This window comes from Saprolegnia parasitica (genome assembly GCF_000151545.1).
Source record: "Saprolegnia parasitica CBS 223.65 unplaced genomic scaffold supercont2.109, whole genome shotgun sequence".
In the NCBI taxonomy this organism is placed as follows: Eukaryota; Oomycota; class Saprolegniomycetes; order Saprolegniales; family Saprolegniaceae; genus Saprolegnia; species Saprolegnia parasitica.
Genome location: NW_012156503.1, coordinates 77603 through 98161, shown reverse-complemented (window position 1 = coordinate 98161; position 20559 = coordinate 77603). Strand labels below are relative to the sequence as shown.

Below are 20559 nucleotides of genomic sequence, written 5' to 3'. Positions count from 1 at the left end.
AGCACGTCCGTATTGCCAAGCAACACTTGGACGATGCGGCCCACGGGCAGTACAAGGGCGACTTTTTCCGCGACGGGACGGACGACAACCGACTGCGGGCACAGCTGCGACGCCTGGAAGGCGATTTCCAGGAGGCCATTGTCAGCTTGTCGACGATCAACGTCAATGTGGTCGACATGCCCAAGCGAAAGCCACTGGTCGGCGAGTACGTCGAAGTGCATAAAGGCGACGACGAATGGCAGGTGCAAAAGATTACCGAAGTCGGTTCCATGGGGAGTGTGAAGACTGCCACCACGCACCGCCACACATGGTTGGACCGCGGAACCGAGTGGCGCTTCATGACGGTCCTCGACACGACGGAGCTCAAGCAGCTCATGCTCGACAGCCGCGGCGACGAGCTCTCGCTCTTCCTCTCGTACACGACGTTTGCGAACGTGACCGAGCAGCACTACTTGAGCGCCTGGGAAGCCCCGATGCAAACGCTCTTTGAGGGCTACAAGGCGTTGCTCGCCGAGGTGACGCGCCGCGCGATCATCTCGACGCAAGCGCCAACAGGGGTCCAACAGCACCTCGAGCGCATCGCCAACCAAGTGCTGACCACGTGCGCGGACGCGACCAAACCAGCGCTCGACAAGATTATGCACAAGGAGAAGCGCCCGTACACGCAGAACGACGCTTTGTACCGCGACTATACGACGCTGCGCTACCAGCCGCTGATGCAAGGGCTCGAGGCACTCTCGGGTATGTGTCCCATTCGCACGCCAGAAAATGCACTTATAATGATGAATGGACTAGGTAACAATGACGGAGCAAACGTGTCGATGGGGGTGGTCATGGCCCTCCTCCAGACGCACGCCAGTGTTGGCTCGGTGAGCAACGAGGACGCCCAAGCCACCGACCTCCACCATGCGATTTCGGCGTACCTGCACGTGGCCAAGAAGCGCTTTACAGACCTGGTTCCAATGGATCTCAACAGCACTCTTGTCGAGCCATATGTGGCGCAACTGGCGCGCCGCTGGGAGACGATGGACGCGACGGATGAGATTCTAGAGCGCATCCTCTTTGAGAGCGACGCTGATGCACTGCGCCGCGACGAACTGGGCAACAAGCTCGAGGCGCTTCGCCGTGCCAAGGACGACATTGACATGCCATGAGTACGCTGAAGCGAACTCGTATCGCGTCGATGCCGCTATGAATTCAATGAATTGCCTTGCATCATTTTCCTTTTTACTGTTTTCCCTCTTTTACAAGAGCGTGCCACGTCATCGCTGGTAACTTCAACCTTAACGGACGATAAAATTAGATGGCCAGAATCGACGAAATGCGCGTGTCGGAGCCGCACAAGGAGCTCGCGGTCGCCAACGAAAAGTACGTCAAGAACTGCACCGAGCTTGTGCTGGCGCACCGCGAGATCGATGTGCTCGGCAATTTTGAACCGTTTGTGAGCCTTGAAGTGCTCTGGATCAACGACAACAATGTACATTCACGCTCAAGAATTTTCGACAAGATCTCAAATACGATATATGGTAGATTGAAAAGCTCACGGGTCTCGACACGTGCTTTCGCATCAAGTACTTGTTTGCGCAAAACAACCGCATCTCGTACGACACGTCCTATTTTGCGGGGGCGCTTGCGATTATCTGCTGATGATGTATAGGACGGTCGATGGGTCGCTTCTGCACTTCACGTTTTTACGCGAGCTTCGACTCTTCAACAACCGTCTCCAGGACCTGCACGCGACGCTCCGAACGCTCTCCAAGCTTTTGCACTTGCACGATTTGGGTCCATTTTGTGCGTGAAAAAGGCTCCAAAACTCACACATTTCATTAGATTTGTTTGGCAATCCGCTGGCCGAAGAGGAAAACTACCGTCTGCACGTGATTGCAGCAATCCCGTCGCTCGAGGTGTTTGATCGCCACGTCATCACCCCCGACGAGCGCATCGCCGCCAAGAAGTACAAATTTGGATACATATTTTTGCGAAGATTCATGAATTTGGATACTCACACACGATGGCTCGGTAGGCTGCACCTGCGGCGTCCCGGCCACGCAGCCAAAGCCAGCAACAACCACCAGTTGGCAAAAGAGCCACAGCCGCACGAATGGTCGGGCACGGTCAAGATGCTAATGAAGGAAGTGTCGGTGATCGAACGACGCCACAAGGCAAGTGTAGATTTCACAGATCACAACCTCATGGCTCTGGCTAGGCCCAAGAAGAGGCCGAACGAAAGAAGCAATTTCAAATGACCGACGCGTCGTTTACGAGTCAAACGAATGCGAGCAACCGCGCGATTGCCATTGCTCAGAACGCAACGGTCATGGACGAGTGGGATCTGTGCCATTTGCGCAAAGCCTTTCGGGCGGCCGACCCCCGCAAACGCGGGTGGAACACGATTTTTGACATCAATATGGTTCCAAATGACACATAGGGGTATTTTTGCAACCCTTTTCGGGCACATTATATCGGAAATGCTCGACCATGGGCAGCAGCTCGTCTTCAACGATTATGTTCTCGACGAAGAAAGCAGCTTTTCGGAACTACTTGCACACATTACGCGGCCCATGACCGCCGCCGAGATTGATCAAGAAGATGTCGACCCGCCCACCACGAGCCTTGTGACGTGGGCACTCTTCTCACAGGTAACACAAACTACTTGATAGTTGGTTTAGTTCTGAGGAAGACATAATTTAACCTCCGTGAGGTAGGGATTTACCCAAGGGTTCGTTGGACCAAACAAAGTGCCGCTGCGTTGGCAACCGCTACCGGCCACTGATGTGGCTGCGCGCGCCAACGAGTACTTTGAAAAAACGCGCGCCCTCCAAAAACGCATGCTGTCGATGGCCGAGCCCAAGCCGGTGACCGACATTGCGTCACACAAAAGTATCAATGTTCCGTAGGACTTGATCAAACAAATGCACGCGCTATCCCAAAAGGCGTACCACCTGCAAAGCCTTTGTGACCAGCGCAGCTCGGGACGCAGCTCGTTTGCACACATTGCTGCGGCCGAGGCCAAGTCCCCTGCCCGCGTAGACGCATTATTTATCGCTGCCAGTATTGATATGTACGTCTAGGACGCGATCACGGTGTTTAGCTATACCAAAGTATGTCCGTCCAAGGACGAAAAGGGCCAGAACGATCCGAGCCAGCTCCTCGCCAAGAAATACGCCATCAAAGACAAGGTACACAACCTTCAACTGCCACTGTATCAATCCATCAACCTATGTAGGATTTCCAATCGTACTTGAAAGCCAAAGACGCGCGGCGGCCGATCAAGGTCACAAAAGACGTGGTGACGTTGTAGGCGAAGTATATACATGCATTATGTATCAATCTTTCAAAATAATGGAATCAAAATACTACTGTTTTCTTCACTTGGTCGCCGTCACGTCGAGCGTCACGGCTTTTTGAAGGCAGGTGTAAAAGATGTTTGGGGGGCGACGGCGCAGAATCCCGTCGGTGACCTACAGACACTCGAGTGCTTGACGCGTGAGGGTCGACGTACGTCGAAGCGGGCTTCGCCGTGGTCGTTCTTGGTCCATAAATAAGGGATATCGCATGCAGTGCATGCGCGCGCGATGGCTTCTTCCAGCCGAGACGGCGCTTCAAAGCAGCCATCTCGGCTCAAGTAGGCGCCGATCCACGCCAGGGATTTGCCTACAATAGAAGCGATATATATTTTGTGTCGGCTGCATGAGACAGCACGACGCACCAGCCAGCGTCGCTGTCTTGAGCACGAGCGTGCAAATGTATAGCGTCGCAATGCACTCTTCACGAATGCCTCCATAGAGATCGGTAAATAGTGTCCAAAAGAAGATGGGTTCATACCAAGACGGCGAAGGCGGTGGGCGTCTGCCGATGCATTCAAGGCTGCGACGTGTTGTCGCATCGCGGGACTAAACGGCGCTTGGGCCTGCGGGTAAGTGGCCCAGTCCAGACGCGCTTCGCTGAGACGGTCCCTAGTCCAGTGTGGAGGCTACACGCTGTATCGAGTTGCAAAAATACCAGCTCGGAAGGATACAGCCGTGGTCAATGGGCACGAGTTTGTATGGTGCGGTTTTGCCGAGGAGCAAGAGATTGCCGCCGTGGCGGTCCGTGTTGAAGAGACGCACATCGAGGAGCCCAACGCGGTGGACTAGAGACACATGAGGCCATCGCATTGAAAAAACCGGTACCTTGATCCACAGAAGCCATTTGAACAGCTTTCTCGAGTGCATGGGGCATGCCAAAGTCTTCCATACTGCCGGCGCTTGGGGCCATAAACCGCTGGACTGCACCGAGCTTGAACCAACCAGAGTTGTTGGTGCCGCTGGGCTTCTTGAGTTTGCAGTTGGCCATGTGGAGCCGAGCGACGGCCGTGGGGGGAACGCCGCTAAAACCGCCCATCGCAGCGTCCAAGACATAGCTACAACAGTGGAGACTTCGAGTCGCGCACATATCATCTCAATGTACGTACGCGGCTTCTTCACGCACGGCGCCTTCGCCCGCGCAGAGGCCTTCGCGGACGAACACCTCTTCCTCAATGGGCTTGAACATGACGACCTTGGCACCGGATGTCGACGACGACAGCGCGTAGACGCCGCCTTCGCCGCCCACGACGGATTCGAATGCATGCGCGTTTGTGGACTGCAACTGGGCGACATCCCAGAGCATGTGCACTCGATGACCGCCTGCACAAATCGTCCGACATCTTTCGTCGCAAGGACTTGAGACGCACCTGCAGAATCCATGCGATCGTGGCGGAGGTGCGCAACGAACGAGTCGCGACCTTTCGCAGCCAGCTCGGGGACGTTGACAAAGACTTCGGGTGCGTCGTTCGTGTTGGGAAGCGACGCGACGAGCGCGTCGTCGTCGACGGCCACCGTGAGGCCGTGCACCGAGGCCGCAATGGCATCCAAGGATGCTCGGTGGTCCATCGTCCAGTGGCGCGGTAGCGGAATACGCAGCGACGTCAGTTGGCGTTGGTTTACAAAGACTGCGAGTTCTTCTTGCAGCGAGTCCCGTTCAAGGTGCAATACGACATCTTCCCGCTTGGGGTTTTGGTCCAAGTCGAGCGCTTGGGACTTGACAGGCTTTGGCGGCAGCCTCGACGCGTCGGGTCGTCGGAGATGAAAGACGCCGCGCAGGTAGGTTGATGTGACCATGTCGCCGTTCGTACAATGCTCGTGGCGTAGTCGAGTATGGCGCACCGTGTGGCGCCAACCGAAGCGCGACGCGATTGGTCCGAACAATGCGACATGGTGAAACTGAAGGATCTGATTGGATCAACCCGAGCTTCAAGATACGTGGCGGTTCGAGCTTTCAAGAAGTCGAAGGCCAACCCCGCCAACGCCAAGAGCACCGTTGATACATGGACACGAGCAAGTGATATATCCTCGGAGGCGTCCTTTCTGGATAACTGGTTATTAGTAAAATGGTATAAAGAGCGAACGCCGACGTGGGGGTACCGTTCGAGCAACAGAGGAAAATATTGTTCCACGAGATTTGAGATGAAGAACTTTTGTCAGAATAGAATCTCCTTGAAAAATTAGCGAGATCTTCAAGTTGTGGGTCTCAAGGCACTTCATGAATCGACGTGCGAGGAGTTTTGTGTGGTTCACTCACTGGGTGCAATGTTCGACTATTTTATAGTCCGACCTCCACGACCCGCGCATTCGGCATGAACATGACCATGTAATGCAATCTACTAGTATTCCTCATTCCACGAATACTCTGAAACCGATGCCCAAATCAGTGCTCTACTGCGTATGCACAAACGAAAGGCTTTACAAATGGCAGTAAATAAGTGCATGATATGACGTTTTTGGACTTCTTAATAGGCGAAGATCAATGCAGTCTAGGCGCATGTACAACAATGGTAACATCGTTTTAATTGGACGACACACTAGTAGTGTTTACGAAAACGTGCGCTCAAACACCGTGTACTTGTCCTGGCTGTTGACTTGGTTGTGGCGGTACAGCCACGTCGAGATCGACTCGTTCGTCGGTGACCGGCTCCATTCGATCACGCGGGCCGTGCGCGCGTGGTTTTTCTTGTTGTAGCCAGCCCCTAGCCCATGTTGAGTTCTGTCGTCGACTATGAAGTTGCGCGTGGGTACCGTAGCCGACGCCGCCGCCATAGCACATGTGCAAGTTGTCCTTCTTGAAGCAAAAATCGTTCAAGTGGTCGTGGCCGCAAAACGTCGCTTTGACATCGCCCACTAATACCGAGCGACACCATGAGCATCCTCGTCGCACCCTCCTCTGCCACACATACTCTCGACAATGGCTTCGTAAAGACTGTGGTTGGCATGGCCGCCGATGCCTTCGCGACGGTCGCCTTGTCCAATGCCGTTGAACTCCTTGTACTCGGGCATCGGAATGTGAAAAAACATGAGGGCCGGCACGTCCCGGCCCTTGTACTTGGCCGAGACGGACTTGAAGTAGTCGAGCTGCGCTGGCGCAATGTCACCGTCGCTGTGCGTATCTGCAAAGTACATGTGCATCACGTCGGTGGCATTTGGCGACTTGAGCGAGAGCTCGTAATTGCCGGCGCCGCCAATGTTGAACGGACCGTACTTGGCGTACGAGTGCGGAAGCGACTCAATGTACGCCATCATGATCTTGCGGTTCGAAAAGAGGTGCTACATGCCAACTTGGTCCATAATAAAGTGGTTGAATGAGCACGACGCACCGGTGTAATGCTCTCGTCGTGGTTGCCAAACACCATGGCCCACGGCAGCTTGCGGTCAATCACGTGCTTGGAGTACGTGTCGATCGCATCAATCGACGACAGCCATGTCTACAAAAAACGCTGTAAATCCGAAACCAACGCCAGGTCGACGCACCTGCGGATACCAAAGCGACTCGATTTGGTCGCCGGTAAAGACGACAAAGTCGGGCTTGACGTCGTCGAGCATCTTGTTCATCATCTCGGTCATGTGCGACTCAAAACAAAGCTTCTTCATATCGTCGGGCTTGTCCATGCAGGGGAAGAACCGGTTGGCCGTGTAGTGCATGTCAGGGACTTGGAGGATCTTGTACGAGAGCACGTCGCCGTTCTGGCGCGCCATGAGCGGCGGCCGCTGGATCTTGGCGGTCTCGACAAGGGCCTTTTGTACCTCGCTGTCGATAAACTGGTTGACGACCGGGAGCTCCAATTCCTTGAGCTTGTCGGCGACGATCTTGACGAGCCAGTTGATGTTGAGCTGCGCGTTGGCGCCCGTCAGGGCGAGCGAGAGCGTCGTTGCAAGGCAAGCGAGCTTCATCGTGCCAATTGAAAAGTGAGAGCATGCTTGTCGACACTGTACTTTAGGTTCGCGCACTACCATGTGTATCGGACGGAATACACGGAAGACGAGCTCGCTAATCTTGCACCGCTGCAAGAGTTGTGTTGGGTCAACCGTGACGATGGACGGCAGTGGATGACGCCCAGTATTACCGCAGTATCGCTGGCCTGATTCAAGCTCCCAGTCCCACCGCCGGGCCATCGTTCGCCCACTGTCGTGCGCGATCCTGAAAAACATCTGGACTTCCCCGTGTCTCTGAACCTGGCGCATCCAGACTGACTCGGGCCGACCTTTTTCTGCGGTCGCAGAGTCGGTCGCGGTGCCACGATGGGCCACGTACCATGGTACATGATACTACTGCACTCTCGCCATGCACTTGCTTGCATTGGGCTCTGGAATGACGCACCGCCTCTGCAGCGTCGAGACGTGACCTACGTGAGGAGGCAAATGCACTGCTCGTTTGTAGCGATTGGACGACTTGCAACGGGTCAAAGCACCCAAGGGGATGATCACTCGTGAAGACCACATCACGGCGAATGGCTTGCGTATACACGCCGTCGCAAGCAACTGTCCGATCGTGCGGGTCGAGAGCTCGAGTCCCACCAAGCCATGGAAATGTTTTTGTCATATCACTGCGATTCTGCACGAAACGTGTGACTTGAATCATCATAATGAACATAGCGTATTCGTTCTACTCTCCATCGGATGATGCGGCGTCCTGCCAGACGTTCCCTGCAGACATTTCAAACAGTACCATCCTTTCCATCGTACTACCGAGGTTAGCTACACCGCAACCAGCACTGCTGCTTTGGATTTGAATCTGAATGTAAAAAGTCGACGCACCTCAAACCGGTCTCGGTGGTACATGCTTAAAACAATCGTCGTTCATTGTATTTTTGAATCTTCAAGGCTCAATAGACAATGCACGTGCGCTGATGCGAGGACTATGATTTCAAAGCTGTTTTCCGCCCAACGACTACTAGTAGTCTACACAACTAGACTACATATGTGGATGCACAGAGTGCGAAGCGAAAGGGCAAGAAGATTCAAGCCATGGTTGCTTATTTTCTCCGAGATTCGATGCTCAAATCAGAGTTGCGAGGCATTGAAGCAGCCATGTATCAGATGCAGTCGGGTAAAACTAGCGCTTTCATTTTCATTTTCCAATTCTTCACCATGCGCCTTGCACGGCTTTTGTCCTCGTTGGCTATCGTCGCTGCCATCGACATCGATGCGCTCGCCGACGACGTCAACAGCCACCTCGAGGCCGGCGACGAGGACGGCATTGAGGGCGTGATCGACGACCATGTGCAAGCATCGCTTCTCGAGTCGGCCAAGATTACGCGCCCGTCGCTCAGCGTTCGCCAAGTCGGCAAAGACCTCGCGTACCGTGTGCTCCAAGTGCCCGACATGCACTACACCAACTACGACTACTATATTTGCAACGGCAAGCCCGACTCACACAAGGGCGTACGTTGCAAGATCGCTACTGCTCATGATTTATTCTGAAATATGACCAGGCATGCTATGAAAAGCACATGACAGAAATGATGAACAAGATGCTTGACAGAGTCAAGCCCGACTTTGTCGTTTTCACGGGCGACCAAATCGAATCGCTCATCTGGCCCATGGTGACGCAAATGTCCGATTTGCACCCACTGACTTCTTTTCTAGTCGTCGACCAACGCACTCAAAGCCATCGACTCGTACTCGGCGGCCGTGAATGAGCGCAAGATCCCGTGGGCCATGGTCTTTGGCAACCACGACGAGAGCTACACGCCGGTGGCATGTCTCTTCTACGGACCCTAGCCCTAAACGATACATACCCCTAATAGGCGCTGCTCTCGAACAAGAAGGTCATGATGGCCTACATCGAGTCGCTCCCGTACTCGTACGCCAAGTACGGGCCCAAAGACATTGGCGGCGTCGGCAACTACGAGGTCGCGATCCAGTCGCCGACGACCAACGCGACAGCGCTACGCATGTACTTTCTGGACACGGGCAAGGACGGGACAGTCTCGGAGGGTCAGAAGGCGCACATGAAGACCCTTGCGGCGTCGCACAAGAACGAATCCGCGCCGGCACTCATGTTTTTCCACATCCCAATCGAAGAGTACAAGGCGTTTAACGGCACCGGTCAGGGCGGCCGCGGCGACCCCGTGAGTGCGGCCAAGACCAACAGCCACCTCTTCGACACGATGGTCGAGATGGGTGACGTCAAGGCGTCGTTTTGCGGCCACGATCACTATAACGACTTTTGCTTCTACAAGAGCCCCCTGCACCTCTGCTATGGCGGCGCGACCGGCTATGGTTAGCTGCATGTACACCGGCTATGGGGCTCATGCTGCCATGATGTAGGTGCGGCGTACGGCAAGGGCAGCTACTCACGCCGCGCACGCGTCATCGACTGGAAGGTCTCGGGTGGTCAAGAGAGCATCTCGACGTGGCAGTATTTTCACGAAGCGACCAACTCGTACCAGCAGTACAGCCTCTTCCATCGCTCGGCGCCCAAGTGATGTTTTGCCCATCAAGCACACATCAGTCGTTTGTAACCCGTAAGGCACACGTCGTCTACACGTCTAGAACTTGATTATATTCTCTCGAAGTCTTCATGGTCGAACAGAGTACCATACTTGCATAGTATGCGCTGAGCACCTACGTGAAATGAATGGCTCCGATTTCAATACACTTATTTTCAGTCAAGAGGCGTCGGGTTGCTCGCCGGCGGTTGCTCGCCGCCACCAGAACAACCGCAGTGTACGACGGAGCTTTGACGTACGACCGCAATGCGAAGGCAATCTTGTCTTTCCAATGCATTTCCAATGTCAAAGCCAACAGCTCTCCGTGAAACAAGTCATCTCAAAAACGAATCGTTATGGCTCGCTTAAACGGTGGTCAGGTCTCGCTGGTGGACAAAGTACTTGTCGTCGGTGTGTTTGGTGTTGTGCTTGTAAAGCCACGTTGCGATCGACTCGTTCGTGGATGAGACGCTCCATTCGATCACGCGAGCTGTACGCGGGTGGTCGCCCTTGGCATATGCCGCTCCTAATCGCTTTCACAGTCGACAAGCATGGTCAAGCGCACAGCGTACCGTAGCCAACTCCGCCGCCGTAGCAGAGGTGCACCAAACCGCGAAGAAAGCAGTAGTCATTGAAATGATCGTGACCACAGAACGAGGCCTTGACGTCGCCCACTACACACTGCCACTTAGCATCGCGTGTGATGATAGTTGAATCCTACTCTGGACCATTGTGTCGAAGAGGCCTGTGCTCTTGACGCCGGAGCTGACGGCTTCGCCTTTCGTGCCTTGGCCGGTGCCGTTAAAGTCGTTGTACTCGGGCACAGGAATGTGGTAGAAGGCTAGCGCGGGCGCTTTCTCGGGCGCGTGGGACGCAGCAAACGACCGCAGAAGCGCTTTCTGGCCGTCCGAGACAGCGCCGTCCTTGCCCGTGTCGAGGAAATACAAGTCCAGTGACGCGGCACCGGCGGCGACGCGGAGCTCGTAGTTGCCGACACCGCCAATGCCGTACGGGCCATACTTGGCGTACGAGTACGGAAGCGACTCGATGTAGGCCATCATGACGCGCTTGTTGGCAAAGAGGTACTACGATTGAAGTATCGCAAAAGGACACACATGCTAGGAATTTGATACCGGATCGACGTTCTCATCGTGGTTGCCAAAAACCATCGCCCATGGAATCTTGCGCTTCTCAACTTCGGCGGCGTACGTGTTGACGGCCGCGAGCGACCCGAGCCACGTCTGCGCCACGAGTGACACCGGAAACTAAAAACACCCAACTAACCCGTACCTGCGGAAAGTGGAGCGCTTCCAGTTGGTCGCCCGTGAAGACGACAAAGTCGGGCTTGACATCGTCAAGCATTTTTGCAACCATAGTCGTCATGTAGGCCTCGACGCAGAGCTAGTCCATTCACTTTTAAGCCAGCGACATGTAGGAGTCCCCACCCCTTGCATCGCATCAGGCTTGTGGTCGCACGGGTAGAGCGCCAAATTGGTATAGTGCAGATCGGGAATTTGCAGAATGCGGAATCGCATCGCGCCGCCGCTATGCTGCTTGGCCTGCAGCGCCGGTCGCCCGGGATCTTGGCGGTCTCAGCCAGCGCGTCCTTGACGGCGGCGTCGATGATGGCATCGAGCGCTCCGTGCTCGGCCTTGCGCAAGAGAGCTAGGACCTTGTCTTGGAGGGCCTTGAAGTCGAACGTAGCGTTGGTGGCCACCACCAGTGCCAGCAGCACGATCAAGAAGCAGCGCATGATCGGAAACAGAAAATGGGCTGCGATCTGGACAGAGATTCCGCGGTATGAATCTAGCTCGGGATGCACAGTGGTACGGGTCTACGTATGCAAGCGCTGTATTCGTTTGAGCTTACGACAAACGCTTTTCCTCAACAAGTAGCTCCTCGAGGCGCACCCAAGCAGCCTGATCGGGAGCCATCAGAAGCACACGATCGCAGGAAGCAACGATTTAAACACGCTACTGTTCATTCCATGCCAGGCAACCAAGCGACAATGCTGGTCCCAGCATGGAATAACTTTTAAGATCTCAACACCATCATCAAGATTCGTGGTTTGCGCGAACCCGTAGTTCGGCGACATGCTTAAGACGTTTTGACTAACAGCGCTAAGATCGAGCGGCTCTCGATGACGCCCAAGCAGCGCAGCGACGGCATCTTGAATTTAAAATTCTTCAAGTCCCTAGCATGCTCAGTCAACTCGACCAGATGTGAGCATAGGGACAGACGCAATGCTGACGGTGGGATGTCTACAGCCGAGGACCATACGAGTCCCACCTATCCGGTCTTGAAACACATGGTCGTGGCGCCAAATGGCCTGGCTTTGCACTGACCCAAGACGCTACCGCAGCCATTCTGATATGTAAGATTCGGGTCCCGTCCACGCTTCAATCTAATACATGTAGGTTGTATTTGGCACATATATCTAGCGTTGCTGAGAAGGTGATGGTGCGGAGGGGCACGAATCCTAATGGATCGATACAAGTATCTGGGATCTGATGCGTGGGTGAGAGACAAGTATGTGCCGTGGCTTCTTCAGCACCATTTCCGCATCTGAGCCGCGCATTCTCTTATCAGACGTCGGATGCTGTGCTTCCACGCATGTCTCTAACATGTGTCTCCTGCCCCAACCACTTCTAGGACAACTGTGATTGTGCATTAACTATGCTATAGGTTGCTACTTGCGCTTCTTGTTCTTGTTTTTGCCAGGAGAAAACTTGGTGTTGACCTGCATGTGGCTCGAGAGGCTCTTGGCGGCTTTGCGTTGAAGCTCACTGGTCGAGACGGGCACGAGGCCGTCGTCCTCGTCGCTGTTGTTCTCTAATTCGGAATTGCCCTCAATCAAGTGTGGCGGCGCCTGGTTGAGATTGAAATTGAGATGCAAGCCGTTGGCCCGGTTCGGATCGCTCGGCTGCAAGTGCGCCCCGAGCGACGTCGTGGCGAGGTTTTGGGGGTTCTTATGCTGTAAGCGGCGAGTAAATTGCTCGAGCAAGTCGTTACTTCGTTGCTCAATGATCTAATTGCACGCAACTTGAACACAAATAAGGCTATGTCCTTGTACCGCAAGAAACTGGAGAATGTTGCCCTCGGTGATCCCGTGGGCCGCCAACAAGTCGTTCATCGAGCTCATGCGAATCTAGTCGATTGCAAGGAATTGAACGCCGGAGATATCATCCTGCACCGTACCGCCATGGCATTCTGGTCGTCATTTTTGCCTGAGACCGCGTTGACAGAGTTGGCGGATGGCTACGAAAATGACGTTTGTAAATCCACAAACGGGGATGAATCATGCACTACCGGCGCCATCTCGTTACAGCCGAGCGAGTTGTAGAGCTTGTCGACGGCGCGCGCAATCGGACCGAACTCGCGCTGGGCGTTTTGGCGGAGGCGCTCGTAGTCGACGTTCTCCTTGAGAATTCTGCACAATCTTGAGTACACACCAAATAGAATAATTCACCCACTTTTGGCGGGTTTCTTCCAAGCTGTCGATGAGTCGCTTGCGCATGTTGGCACTGCCTTCCTTGAGCTCGTCCGCATAGCTAGATTGTTGACATCGTAGTGTCTCTATCCACTGAAATGGACAACGTACCGCTGCTGCTCGCGCTGCAAAGCTGCTGTTTGCTCTTCGAGTTGTTCGCTTTCATTGTTGATATTCTAGTACAAAATCCTGCAATGCACATTTCTTTTCCACTGGAAGTACCTGCACGTAGCGGAAAAGCGCGAAATTTTCCTCTTCTTTTTTGGTGTAAATGTCGACCAACTTGTGATAGTCGTCACATCCCGTGTGTTTCTACACATCAAGTGTCAAGACTCGCACATGGATATAGACAATGGAACGTACCATCATCTGCTTGAAGGTCGACTCGTGCAGCTTGAGGCGTTCGCTCACGACTTCAATCGCAGTCTTGTCCTCCCGAAGCTAGCACATAAATTATAGTACAATAGTGCAGACAGATGTAAGACGTACCGCCACGTCCAGCTTGTGCAGTGTGAGCTTCATCTCAGCTTCTTCGTCGATGCGGTAGCTGCCGCGCACGTAGCTCTCATCGTGCGCCTCAAGCGTCTCGGACTTGAGGGCCTCCTTCCGAAACGAATCTGACCACATCACTTTTCAGTCAAAAACACAAATCCGATAAAACCCAGACCCGCAGACTCTTTCTCACGGGCGATGATCATGGCTAGATTTTGGTAAATGTCGTCAAAGGCTTCTTGCTCTTCCATGTTGACGCTTGCGAGCGAGTGCGCTTGGGCAATGACCTAGGGACATTGATACGTGTGGCAGATATGGGTCCACTGGACCTTGTCCCGCTCGCCCATGATGATTGTCGAGGCCTTGAACGTCTCTTGCATTTGGCGCTGAATGTCGCGAAGCCGTTTTTGGTTCTATACGAGTTACGCTGTCGAATTCGGTGCCGGAAAAAGGGATCAAACCTTTTCAAACACGGTTTGACTGAAAAGCCGATTCGCGCGGAGAGCATCAATTTTCTTCTTGAGATCCGTGTTGGTCGCTACGAGCTTGCTCTCACTGGCTCCAATAAGAACCGATATGTGCAAAATGCGAGCTGTGTGGCGACCTACCGCGTTCGACAGGCCGCGAGCCGGTTCTCGAGCTTTCCAACTTCTCGGTTTTCGCACATGATCATGGACTTGACAGCGTTGATGCCGCCACCGCGCTGGTCGCCTTCGTTCCTGCAGTTTCTTGAGCTGAAAAGTGTTACGATGCAGTACAGTACATACCGCTTGAGGCGGAGCTGCGCGACCTTTTGCTGCACCGTCTTGTACTCGTCCTCGAGCGACTTGATGCGAACGTTCACGGTGCTAATGAGGCGCGCGTACTTGTCCATCTGAACCTGGAGGTTGAAGATGTAGTCATTCTGCGCCCGCAGCGCTAGCTGGCTCATCGCGCCCGAGGTTTTTGTTTTAGCAATGAAACCGATGGCGTTTCCTATGATTATATTCTGTTTGCAAGACACTGTATCGACTGGTGGGGCGAATTTGGGCGCGTCGTTTTTTCGTGCCAACGATATGGACGCTGAAGACTATAATGGCAGGAACTTTGCAAAGGATTCAATCATCCCACGACGTACAACACGTTACTGTTATTGTATGAAAGTGGATAGTTCTACGGCACTCTGTATGGTCGCTTGAAGCATCGCGCCTGTCGATCAGAAATCCAACTATCCAGTGCGGCCGTCGCATCCGCCTCTCTGGGTATCGGGTGCGACCTCACCTTTGACGGAAGCGGCGCTCTTCGGCTTCTAATATGCCCGTCCAAAGGAGCTGATCTTCTTCAAGCAGTAGCCATTTGCCCAAGCAGACCTCAACTGTTGCACCATACTACCCTCTTGGCACTCAGACGTTTATGGGACTCAGATTCCTCATGGGCTCGTTCACGGGCTTGCTTCCAGCCTGTTTACGGAGCCCCGTGCCTTTGCAGTTGGTCTCCAGTCTTCCATTTGCCTCGAGATGCGGAGCGTTCTCTCGACTGCTGCTGCGCTGGCGCTGGCGGCCCACGTAGCCACGGGTCTTACAATCCAAGAGTTCACTGCCTTCATTGAGAAGCTCTTCAAGGCCGGCGAGATCAAGGCTGTCAACGAGCACATTGACAAGTACGTCAAAGACTCGCTCGCGCAAAGCGCCACGATCCAGCGCCCGCCGCTCCTCGTGCACGAAAACGGGTCGAGCGCCAGCTACCGCGTGCTGCAGATCCCGGATTTGCACTACACCAACTTTGCCTTGTATCTCTGCGACCACAAGCCCGACTCGATGAAAAAGGTACTAGATCATTCGTGTTTTCTACTGTGTGATCTTATTTTTGCGGCTAGATTTGTGTCGAAAAGTACATGACGCAAATGACCGCCAAGATGCTCGACGACGTCAAGCCAGACTATGTCGTCTTCTCTGGCGACCAGATCGAGTCGTTGATTTGGCCCATGGTATATGGCCCGTCTCTAACTCGAACTGTGTCGACCTGTTGCGTGCGTCTAGTCGTGGAAGAACTCGCTCGCGGCCATCGATACGTACTCGGCCGAGGTCAACAAGCGCAAGATCCCGTGGTCCATGGTCTTTGGCAACCACGACGACAGTTTGGCGCCGGTAGCTCTCATGCGTCCTTTTGCGATAGTCTCATCTCAACATCGCGTGTAGCAACTCTTTGCCAACAAGAAGATCATGATGGCGTACATTGAGACCGTCAAGAACTCGTACGCCAAGTACGGTCCGTTTAACATTGGTGGTGCCGGCAACTACGAAGTCGCAGTCCAGTCGCCGACGACCAACGCGACAGCTCTACGCATGTACTTTATGGACACTGGCCGCGACGGCACCGTCACCGAGGCGCAGAAGGCGCACATGAAGACCCTTGCGGCGTCGCACAAGAACGAATCCGCGCCGGCACTCATGTTCTTCCACTTCCCAATCGAAGAGTACAAGGCGTTCAACGGCACGGGTCAGGGCGGCCGCGGCGACCCCGTGAGCGCGGCCAAGACCAACAGCCACCTCTTCGACACGATGGTCGAGATGGGTGACGTCAAGGCGTCGTTTTGCGGCCACGACCACTTTAACGACTTTTGCTTCTACAAGAGCCCCCTCCACCTCTGCTATGGCGGCTCTGCAGGCTATGGTTAGCTGCATGTACACCGGCTATGGGGCTCATGCTGCCATGATGTAGGTGCGGCGTACGGCAAGGGCAGCTACTCACGCCGCGCACGCGTTATTGACTGGAAGGTCTCGGGTGGTGTTGAAACCATCTCGACGTGGCAGTACTTTCATCAAGCGGCCAACACGTACCAGCAGTACAAGCTGTTTGAACGCAACTCTTCAGCTACTAACTAATTGTCGCTTGTGCAATAACAGTAAATACATACATATAGCGTTGTGCATTGGCGAGGAGCACTATCGAACATACAAATAAAGCGTCTCTTGTCTCGCTCAAATTTGCCCACCGACGACTTTGCACGAAAGTGCGTCAAAGTTGTGTGTTTTTAGCACTTGCAAAAATGGGGCACCTGAAGAGCAAGATTCGGTACAGCTAGGATCGGAAATGAATCTTCCACGGTTTCTGCATGGCAGTTGTCTCCAAAACTCAGATGTATTAAAAGTGTAGTACAAGCTGAATCTTTGTGCGTATACGCACACAAGCGTGTAGCATTGAAGGCGTAAGCTGTCCTGAGTTCAATATTACGTCATCTCATTGCGACCCTTCCTGCGCGTTCAAATAGCAGCGCCAGGCGGGTTCGACGTAACGCATCTAGCCATTATTTTGAAAATGCGATGCCACACTGTAGATTCGTCTCCGCCCCCAGATTCGATCCAGTGCCCTCTCGGAGCCTCGTCACACGCACCGCTTGCAACCTGAAGACGTCTTTATGATCCAGCTGGTGCCTTCAAGCAGCTGGTGTCCGAATCAGATCAAGGTCCAGGACCTGTATTCCACCAGGCGCGCGTATCGTGCCACGTATGGCGTCGGAAACCCCAACACCAGTTTGCGTAGCCAGTTTGGTTGGCAAATCCTGTATGACGCATAAATATGTGGCTGTGGTTCAAACGTTCCACTCTAGCCCCAACATGCGCATCTCGAGGAAAAAGCGCGGCACCTTCCCGCAGTTCCGATCGTGCGATGCGACGTTGGCCGCCACCCAAACCAGGCATGACGACAGTATCCCAATGCCCCTAAATTGAAAGCAAGCCACGTAAAAACTAAAAGTTTTCCATCCACTGGTTATGACAAGGGTGGACATCGACAGAGAGCACCCCGTGCAAGAATTCCTCACAACCGACGCACGTACCCAGAGGAGCTTCCAACGGACTTGATTTTACCACCTGCAACTACACTTCTTTGATCGTATTCCTTCGTGACGTGATGCGTATACGCGATGGGAGCGAATCTGGCTGCGTCTGAGGCGAAGGCTACTCACTTTAGCATCCACGCATTTTTTGGGTGGCATCGCTTTGCCTGTCTACGCCGGCTGATTTCTGTCTCGGCGCACCGACGGTAGAAACGAGTTCAAATTTGCCTTGCACCACACCATCAGCATCATGCGCGTCGTCGGTCTCCTTCTGCTTTCGCTCGCGGTCTCGGACGCATTTTGGATGAACACGCTCGCCAACCAAGTCGCGGCGCTCATCAAGAAGCTCGAGCTCCCTGCTGTGAACAAGATCATTGACGACGCGGTCAAGGAGCAGCTGGCGGCCAACGCACTCATCAAGCGCCCGCCGCTCGTGGCGCGCAAGACCGCCAATGGCGCCCAGACGTACCGCATTCTCCAAGTGCCGGATTTGCACTACACCAATTGGGACTACTTTCCGTGCATGAACAAGCCCGACGACATGAAGCAGGTACAACGCTTTTCCCTATTTCTTGCTTTTTCAATCGCGATGTCTAGCTCTGCTTTGAAAATACATGACGGAAATGCTCACCAAGATGGTCGACGACACCAAACCCGACTTTGTCGCGTTCACCGGCGATCAAATCGAGTCGCTCTGGGTGCAAAAGGTAGCAAACGACATCGAAAGAAGCATACCATGCGCGCTGTCTTGTAGACGTGGAAGCAGTCGCTGGCGGCGATTGACACAGCAACCGCGGTCGTCAACGCGCGCGGCTTGCCGTGGGCCATGGTCTTTGGCAACCACGACGAAAGCTTGATTCCGGTACAACCCTAGCCCTTTTCACGCATGTCTCATATTCGCCTAGCATCTCTTTTCGAACCGCAAGGTGATGATGGCGTACATCGAGTCGCTTCCGCACTCGTACTCCAAGTACGGTCCATTCGACATTGGCGGCGCCGGCAACTACGAAGTCTCGATCCAAGACGCCAGCGCCGCTGCCGCGATGCGCCTCTACTTTGTCGACACGAACCGCGACGGGTCCGTGACGCCGGCGCAGATCAAGCACGTCAAGGACCTCGGTGCGAGCCACAAGCGCGACAACGTGCCGGCGTTGAGCTTCTTCCACATCCCGCTGCCCGAGTACAAAGACTTCAAGCCCACGAACGAGACGCAGGCACCAAGCGCGAAGACGTGGCATCCAACGACCGCAACGACGGTCTCTATGACGCGTTTGTGGCGAGTATGGTTCTTCTACCGGCTACAACAGTGGTCTAAGCACTACTCTTTAGATGGCGACGTCAAGGCGACGTTCTGCGGCCACAACCACATGAACGACTTTTGCTTCAAGCGCGGTTCGATCCATTTGTGCTATGGCGGCGGCGTCGGCTACGGTATCCTCTCGACACAGTTAGATGGACAGTATTGACCCACGATTTGATGCAGGTGCGGCGTACAACAAGGGCAACCACCCGCGTACGGGCCGCGTCATCGAGTGGAACCGCAACGCGACGGACGAGTCGATCGAGACGTGGCTGTATCTCCACAACAAGGACAACACGCGCGCGAGCAAGTACTCGGTCTACCACCGCACGCTCCAGCAGTAACTTTGTTTAACGTCTTAACGTCGTGCGTTTTTCCATGCGAATATCGCGTCACCGACGTTTTTTGAAAAGCATATCAATTGTGTACAGGGCTGAATGCAGCTACAATTTCAGTACGAGCGCTTCAAACGCTGTCCACTCGATCGCACCGCACTGGTTCTTGTCCAAGTAGACAAATATCTATAGCCCAGCATATACCGTCAACACATGAGAGACACACCCACGTACTTGATGGATGTCCTTGTCTGGAACCGTGACGCTGATCTCATGCAGCGCCAAAAGCAGCTCCTTGAGTGCAATCGCGCCATGCACGTCCAGCCCGATTTTGACCAGCGCTCGCCGCTTGTCTAGCATTCAAATCGTATGATTACGACGCTGTGTACCGAGGCTGTACCAGGGGCTTGGGCCCACTGCTGCAGCTTGAACACCGCCGAGCGTGCGTGAATGTTCATGCCGTTGCCCAGAATCGTCTCGGCGCCGGGGTAGCTGGCTTCGGCGTGGCGAACCTACCGCGTTCATTCAGGAACAACCTACTCCACTTGGAGAGTCGTACGCGCGTGTCATAGAGGTCATTGGAAAAGCCCGTCGACTTGCCAAACGGGTTGCGTCCTGGCTCGGCGGCTGTCAGCGGAAACCCTAGCCCCTACACCCGAGAGGTCCATGAAATCCCTGACATTCCTTCATGCACCTCGCCCGACGTGATGGCGTGCGTGTACTTGGTCACGGTTGCGCAGTGCGGTGTCTCCTTGTGTACCTGGAGCTTTGCTGCGTCCATGGCGGCAACCTCCCCCCGCGTCTTGCCCACGATCGACGGGTCGTAGTCTACGAGCACTCAACAACCAATAAAACGCGTCATGCTGTACCTTTGAACCCGCCTTTGCCGCGCGGTGCAACGCGCGTGATGCCATGCACGAGGTAGTCGTTGTCGGCGGCCTTGAAGGCTGCGTGCGCCGTCGACTCCTTCACGCTCATGTCCTCGGGCTCGCCGTCCATCGCAATCTTGAGCGCTTTCGCTTGGGCGTGGAGCTCTTCGAGGCGCCGGCGCTCGCGTGGCCCGACGCTGCTAGGAATGACAAAGTCCTCGCAGTACGGTGTCGTGCGGGACGAAGCTCGGTAGTCTTTGGCCTCGGTCGCACTCGAGTGGGCGATGACGCGGGGGTGCGAGAGGCCCATGGCCTCCTTCGCGTCCCACGTCTTGTAGCGCGAATAGCCCGTTCGGTCGCGCAGCGCCTCTTCCTCGACCCAGTTGCCCATGAGGGCGCCCTGGTTGTCGACCTTGTTGTAGCTGTTGGCCATGCTTCCAATGCAACTCTGGCCCGTATTTTTAGCTCGGTT

The 20559-nt window shown here is 54.4% G+C and overlaps 9 protein-coding genes across 9 annotated transcripts; 4 read left to right on the top strand and 5 right to left on the bottom strand.

Annotated features, from left to right (window-relative positions):
- Positions 1–1303: 1303 nt before the first annotated feature.
- On the top strand, positions 1304–3301 carry SPRG_13962 (hypothetical protein; the record flags this gene model as incomplete). The annotated part of the gene is made up of 11 exons (XM_012352896.1): positions 1304–1477; positions 1531–1601; positions 1658–1782; positions 1831–1954; positions 2024–2141; positions 2207–2410; positions 2487–2639; positions 2706–2855; positions 2898–3026; positions 3072–3179; positions 3227–3301. The coding sequence occupies 11 exons, from the start codon at positions 1304–1306 to the stop codon at positions 3299–3301; spliced, it is 1431 nt and encodes a 476-aa protein (XP_012208286.1).
- A 32-nt stretch (positions 3302–3333) lies between these two features.
- On the bottom strand, positions 3334–5149 carry SPRG_13961 (hypothetical protein). The gene is made up of 8 exons (XM_012352895.1): positions 4715–5149; positions 4454–4667; positions 4173–4402; positions 4003–4132; positions 3826–3956; positions 3710–3778; positions 3503–3654; positions 3334–3461 (listed from the first exon to the last, which is right to left on the bottom strand). The coding sequence occupies exons 1-8, from the start codon at positions 5139–5141 to the stop codon at positions 3369–3371; spliced, it is 1446 nt and encodes a 481-aa protein (XP_012208285.1). The 5' UTR covers positions 5142–5149; the 3' UTR covers positions 3334–3368.
- Positions 5150–5891: 742 nt separating this feature from the next.
- Positions 5892–7244, bottom strand: SPRG_13960 (hypothetical protein; the record flags this gene model as incomplete). Its single annotated transcript, XM_012352894.1, has 5 exons — positions 5892–6046; positions 6096–6197; positions 6254–6620; positions 6671–6778; positions 6825–7244. The coding sequence occupies 5 exons, from the start codon at positions 7242–7244 to the stop codon at positions 5892–5894; spliced, it is 1152 nt and encodes a 383-aa protein (XP_012208284.1).
- A 1197-nt stretch (positions 7245–8441) lies between these two features.
- On the top strand, positions 8442–9781 carry SPRG_13959 (hypothetical protein; the record flags this gene model as incomplete). The annotated part of the gene is made up of 5 exons (XM_012352893.1): positions 8442–8735; positions 8786–8896; positions 8940–9047; positions 9101–9575; positions 9624–9781. 5 exons carry the CDS (start codon positions 8442–8444, stop codon positions 9779–9781), a joined length of 1146 nt encoding a protein of 381 aa, XP_012208283.1.
- Positions 9782–10149: 368 nt separating this feature from the next.
- On the bottom strand, positions 10150–11537 carry SPRG_13958 (hypothetical protein; the record flags this gene model as incomplete). Its single annotated transcript, XM_012352892.1, has 7 exons — positions 10150–10310; positions 10357–10458; positions 10506–10869; positions 10927–11025; positions 11075–11185; positions 11230–11343; positions 11397–11537. 7 exons carry the CDS (start codon positions 11535–11537, stop codon positions 10150–10152), a joined length of 1092 nt encoding a protein of 363 aa, XP_012208282.1.
- Positions 11538–12441: 904 nt separating this feature from the next.
- On the bottom strand, positions 12442–14712 carry SPRG_13957 (hypothetical protein). The gene is made up of 14 exons (XM_012352891.1): positions 14534–14712; positions 14375–14485; positions 14228–14321; positions 14096–14179; positions 13942–14053; positions 13764–13891; positions 13638–13715; positions 13497–13586; positions 13386–13450; positions 13258–13335; positions 13094–13214; positions 12983–13042; positions 12858–12932; positions 12442–12812 (listed from the first exon to the last, which is right to left on the bottom strand). The coding sequence occupies exons 1-14, from the start codon at positions 14695–14697 to the stop codon at positions 12474–12476; spliced, it is 1599 nt and encodes a 532-aa protein (XP_012208281.1). The 5' UTR covers positions 14698–14712; the 3' UTR covers positions 12442–12473.
- A 550-nt stretch (positions 14713–15262) lies between these two features.
- SPRG_13956 (hypothetical protein) lies at positions 15263–16630 on the top strand (the record flags this gene model as incomplete). Its single annotated transcript, XM_012352890.1, has 5 exons — positions 15263–15571; positions 15622–15732; positions 15794–15892; positions 15944–16418; positions 16467–16630. 5 exons carry the CDS (start codon positions 15263–15265, stop codon positions 16628–16630), a joined length of 1158 nt encoding a protein of 385 aa, XP_012208280.1.
- Positions 16631–17833: 1203 nt separating this feature from the next.
- On the top strand, positions 17834–19227 carry SPRG_13955 (hypothetical protein; the record flags this gene model as incomplete). Its single annotated transcript, XM_012352889.1, has 5 exons — positions 17834–18133; positions 18219–18290; positions 18350–18445; positions 18489–19014; positions 19067–19227. The coding sequence occupies 5 exons, from the start codon at positions 17834–17836 to the stop codon at positions 19225–19227; spliced, it is 1155 nt and encodes a 384-aa protein (XP_012208279.1).
- Positions 19228–19262: 35 nt separating this feature from the next.
- SPRG_13954 (hypothetical protein) lies at positions 19263–20534 on the bottom strand. Its single transcript, XM_012352888.1, has 6 exons — positions 20088–20534; positions 19913–20046; positions 19778–19867; positions 19619–19730; positions 19453–19571; positions 19263–19404 (listed from the first exon to the last, which is right to left on the bottom strand). Exons 1-6 carry the CDS (start codon positions 20518–20520, stop codon positions 19327–19329), a joined length of 966 nt encoding a protein of 321 aa, XP_012208278.1. The 5' UTR covers positions 20521–20534; the 3' UTR covers positions 19263–19326.
- Positions 20535–20559: the final 25 nt, after the last annotated feature.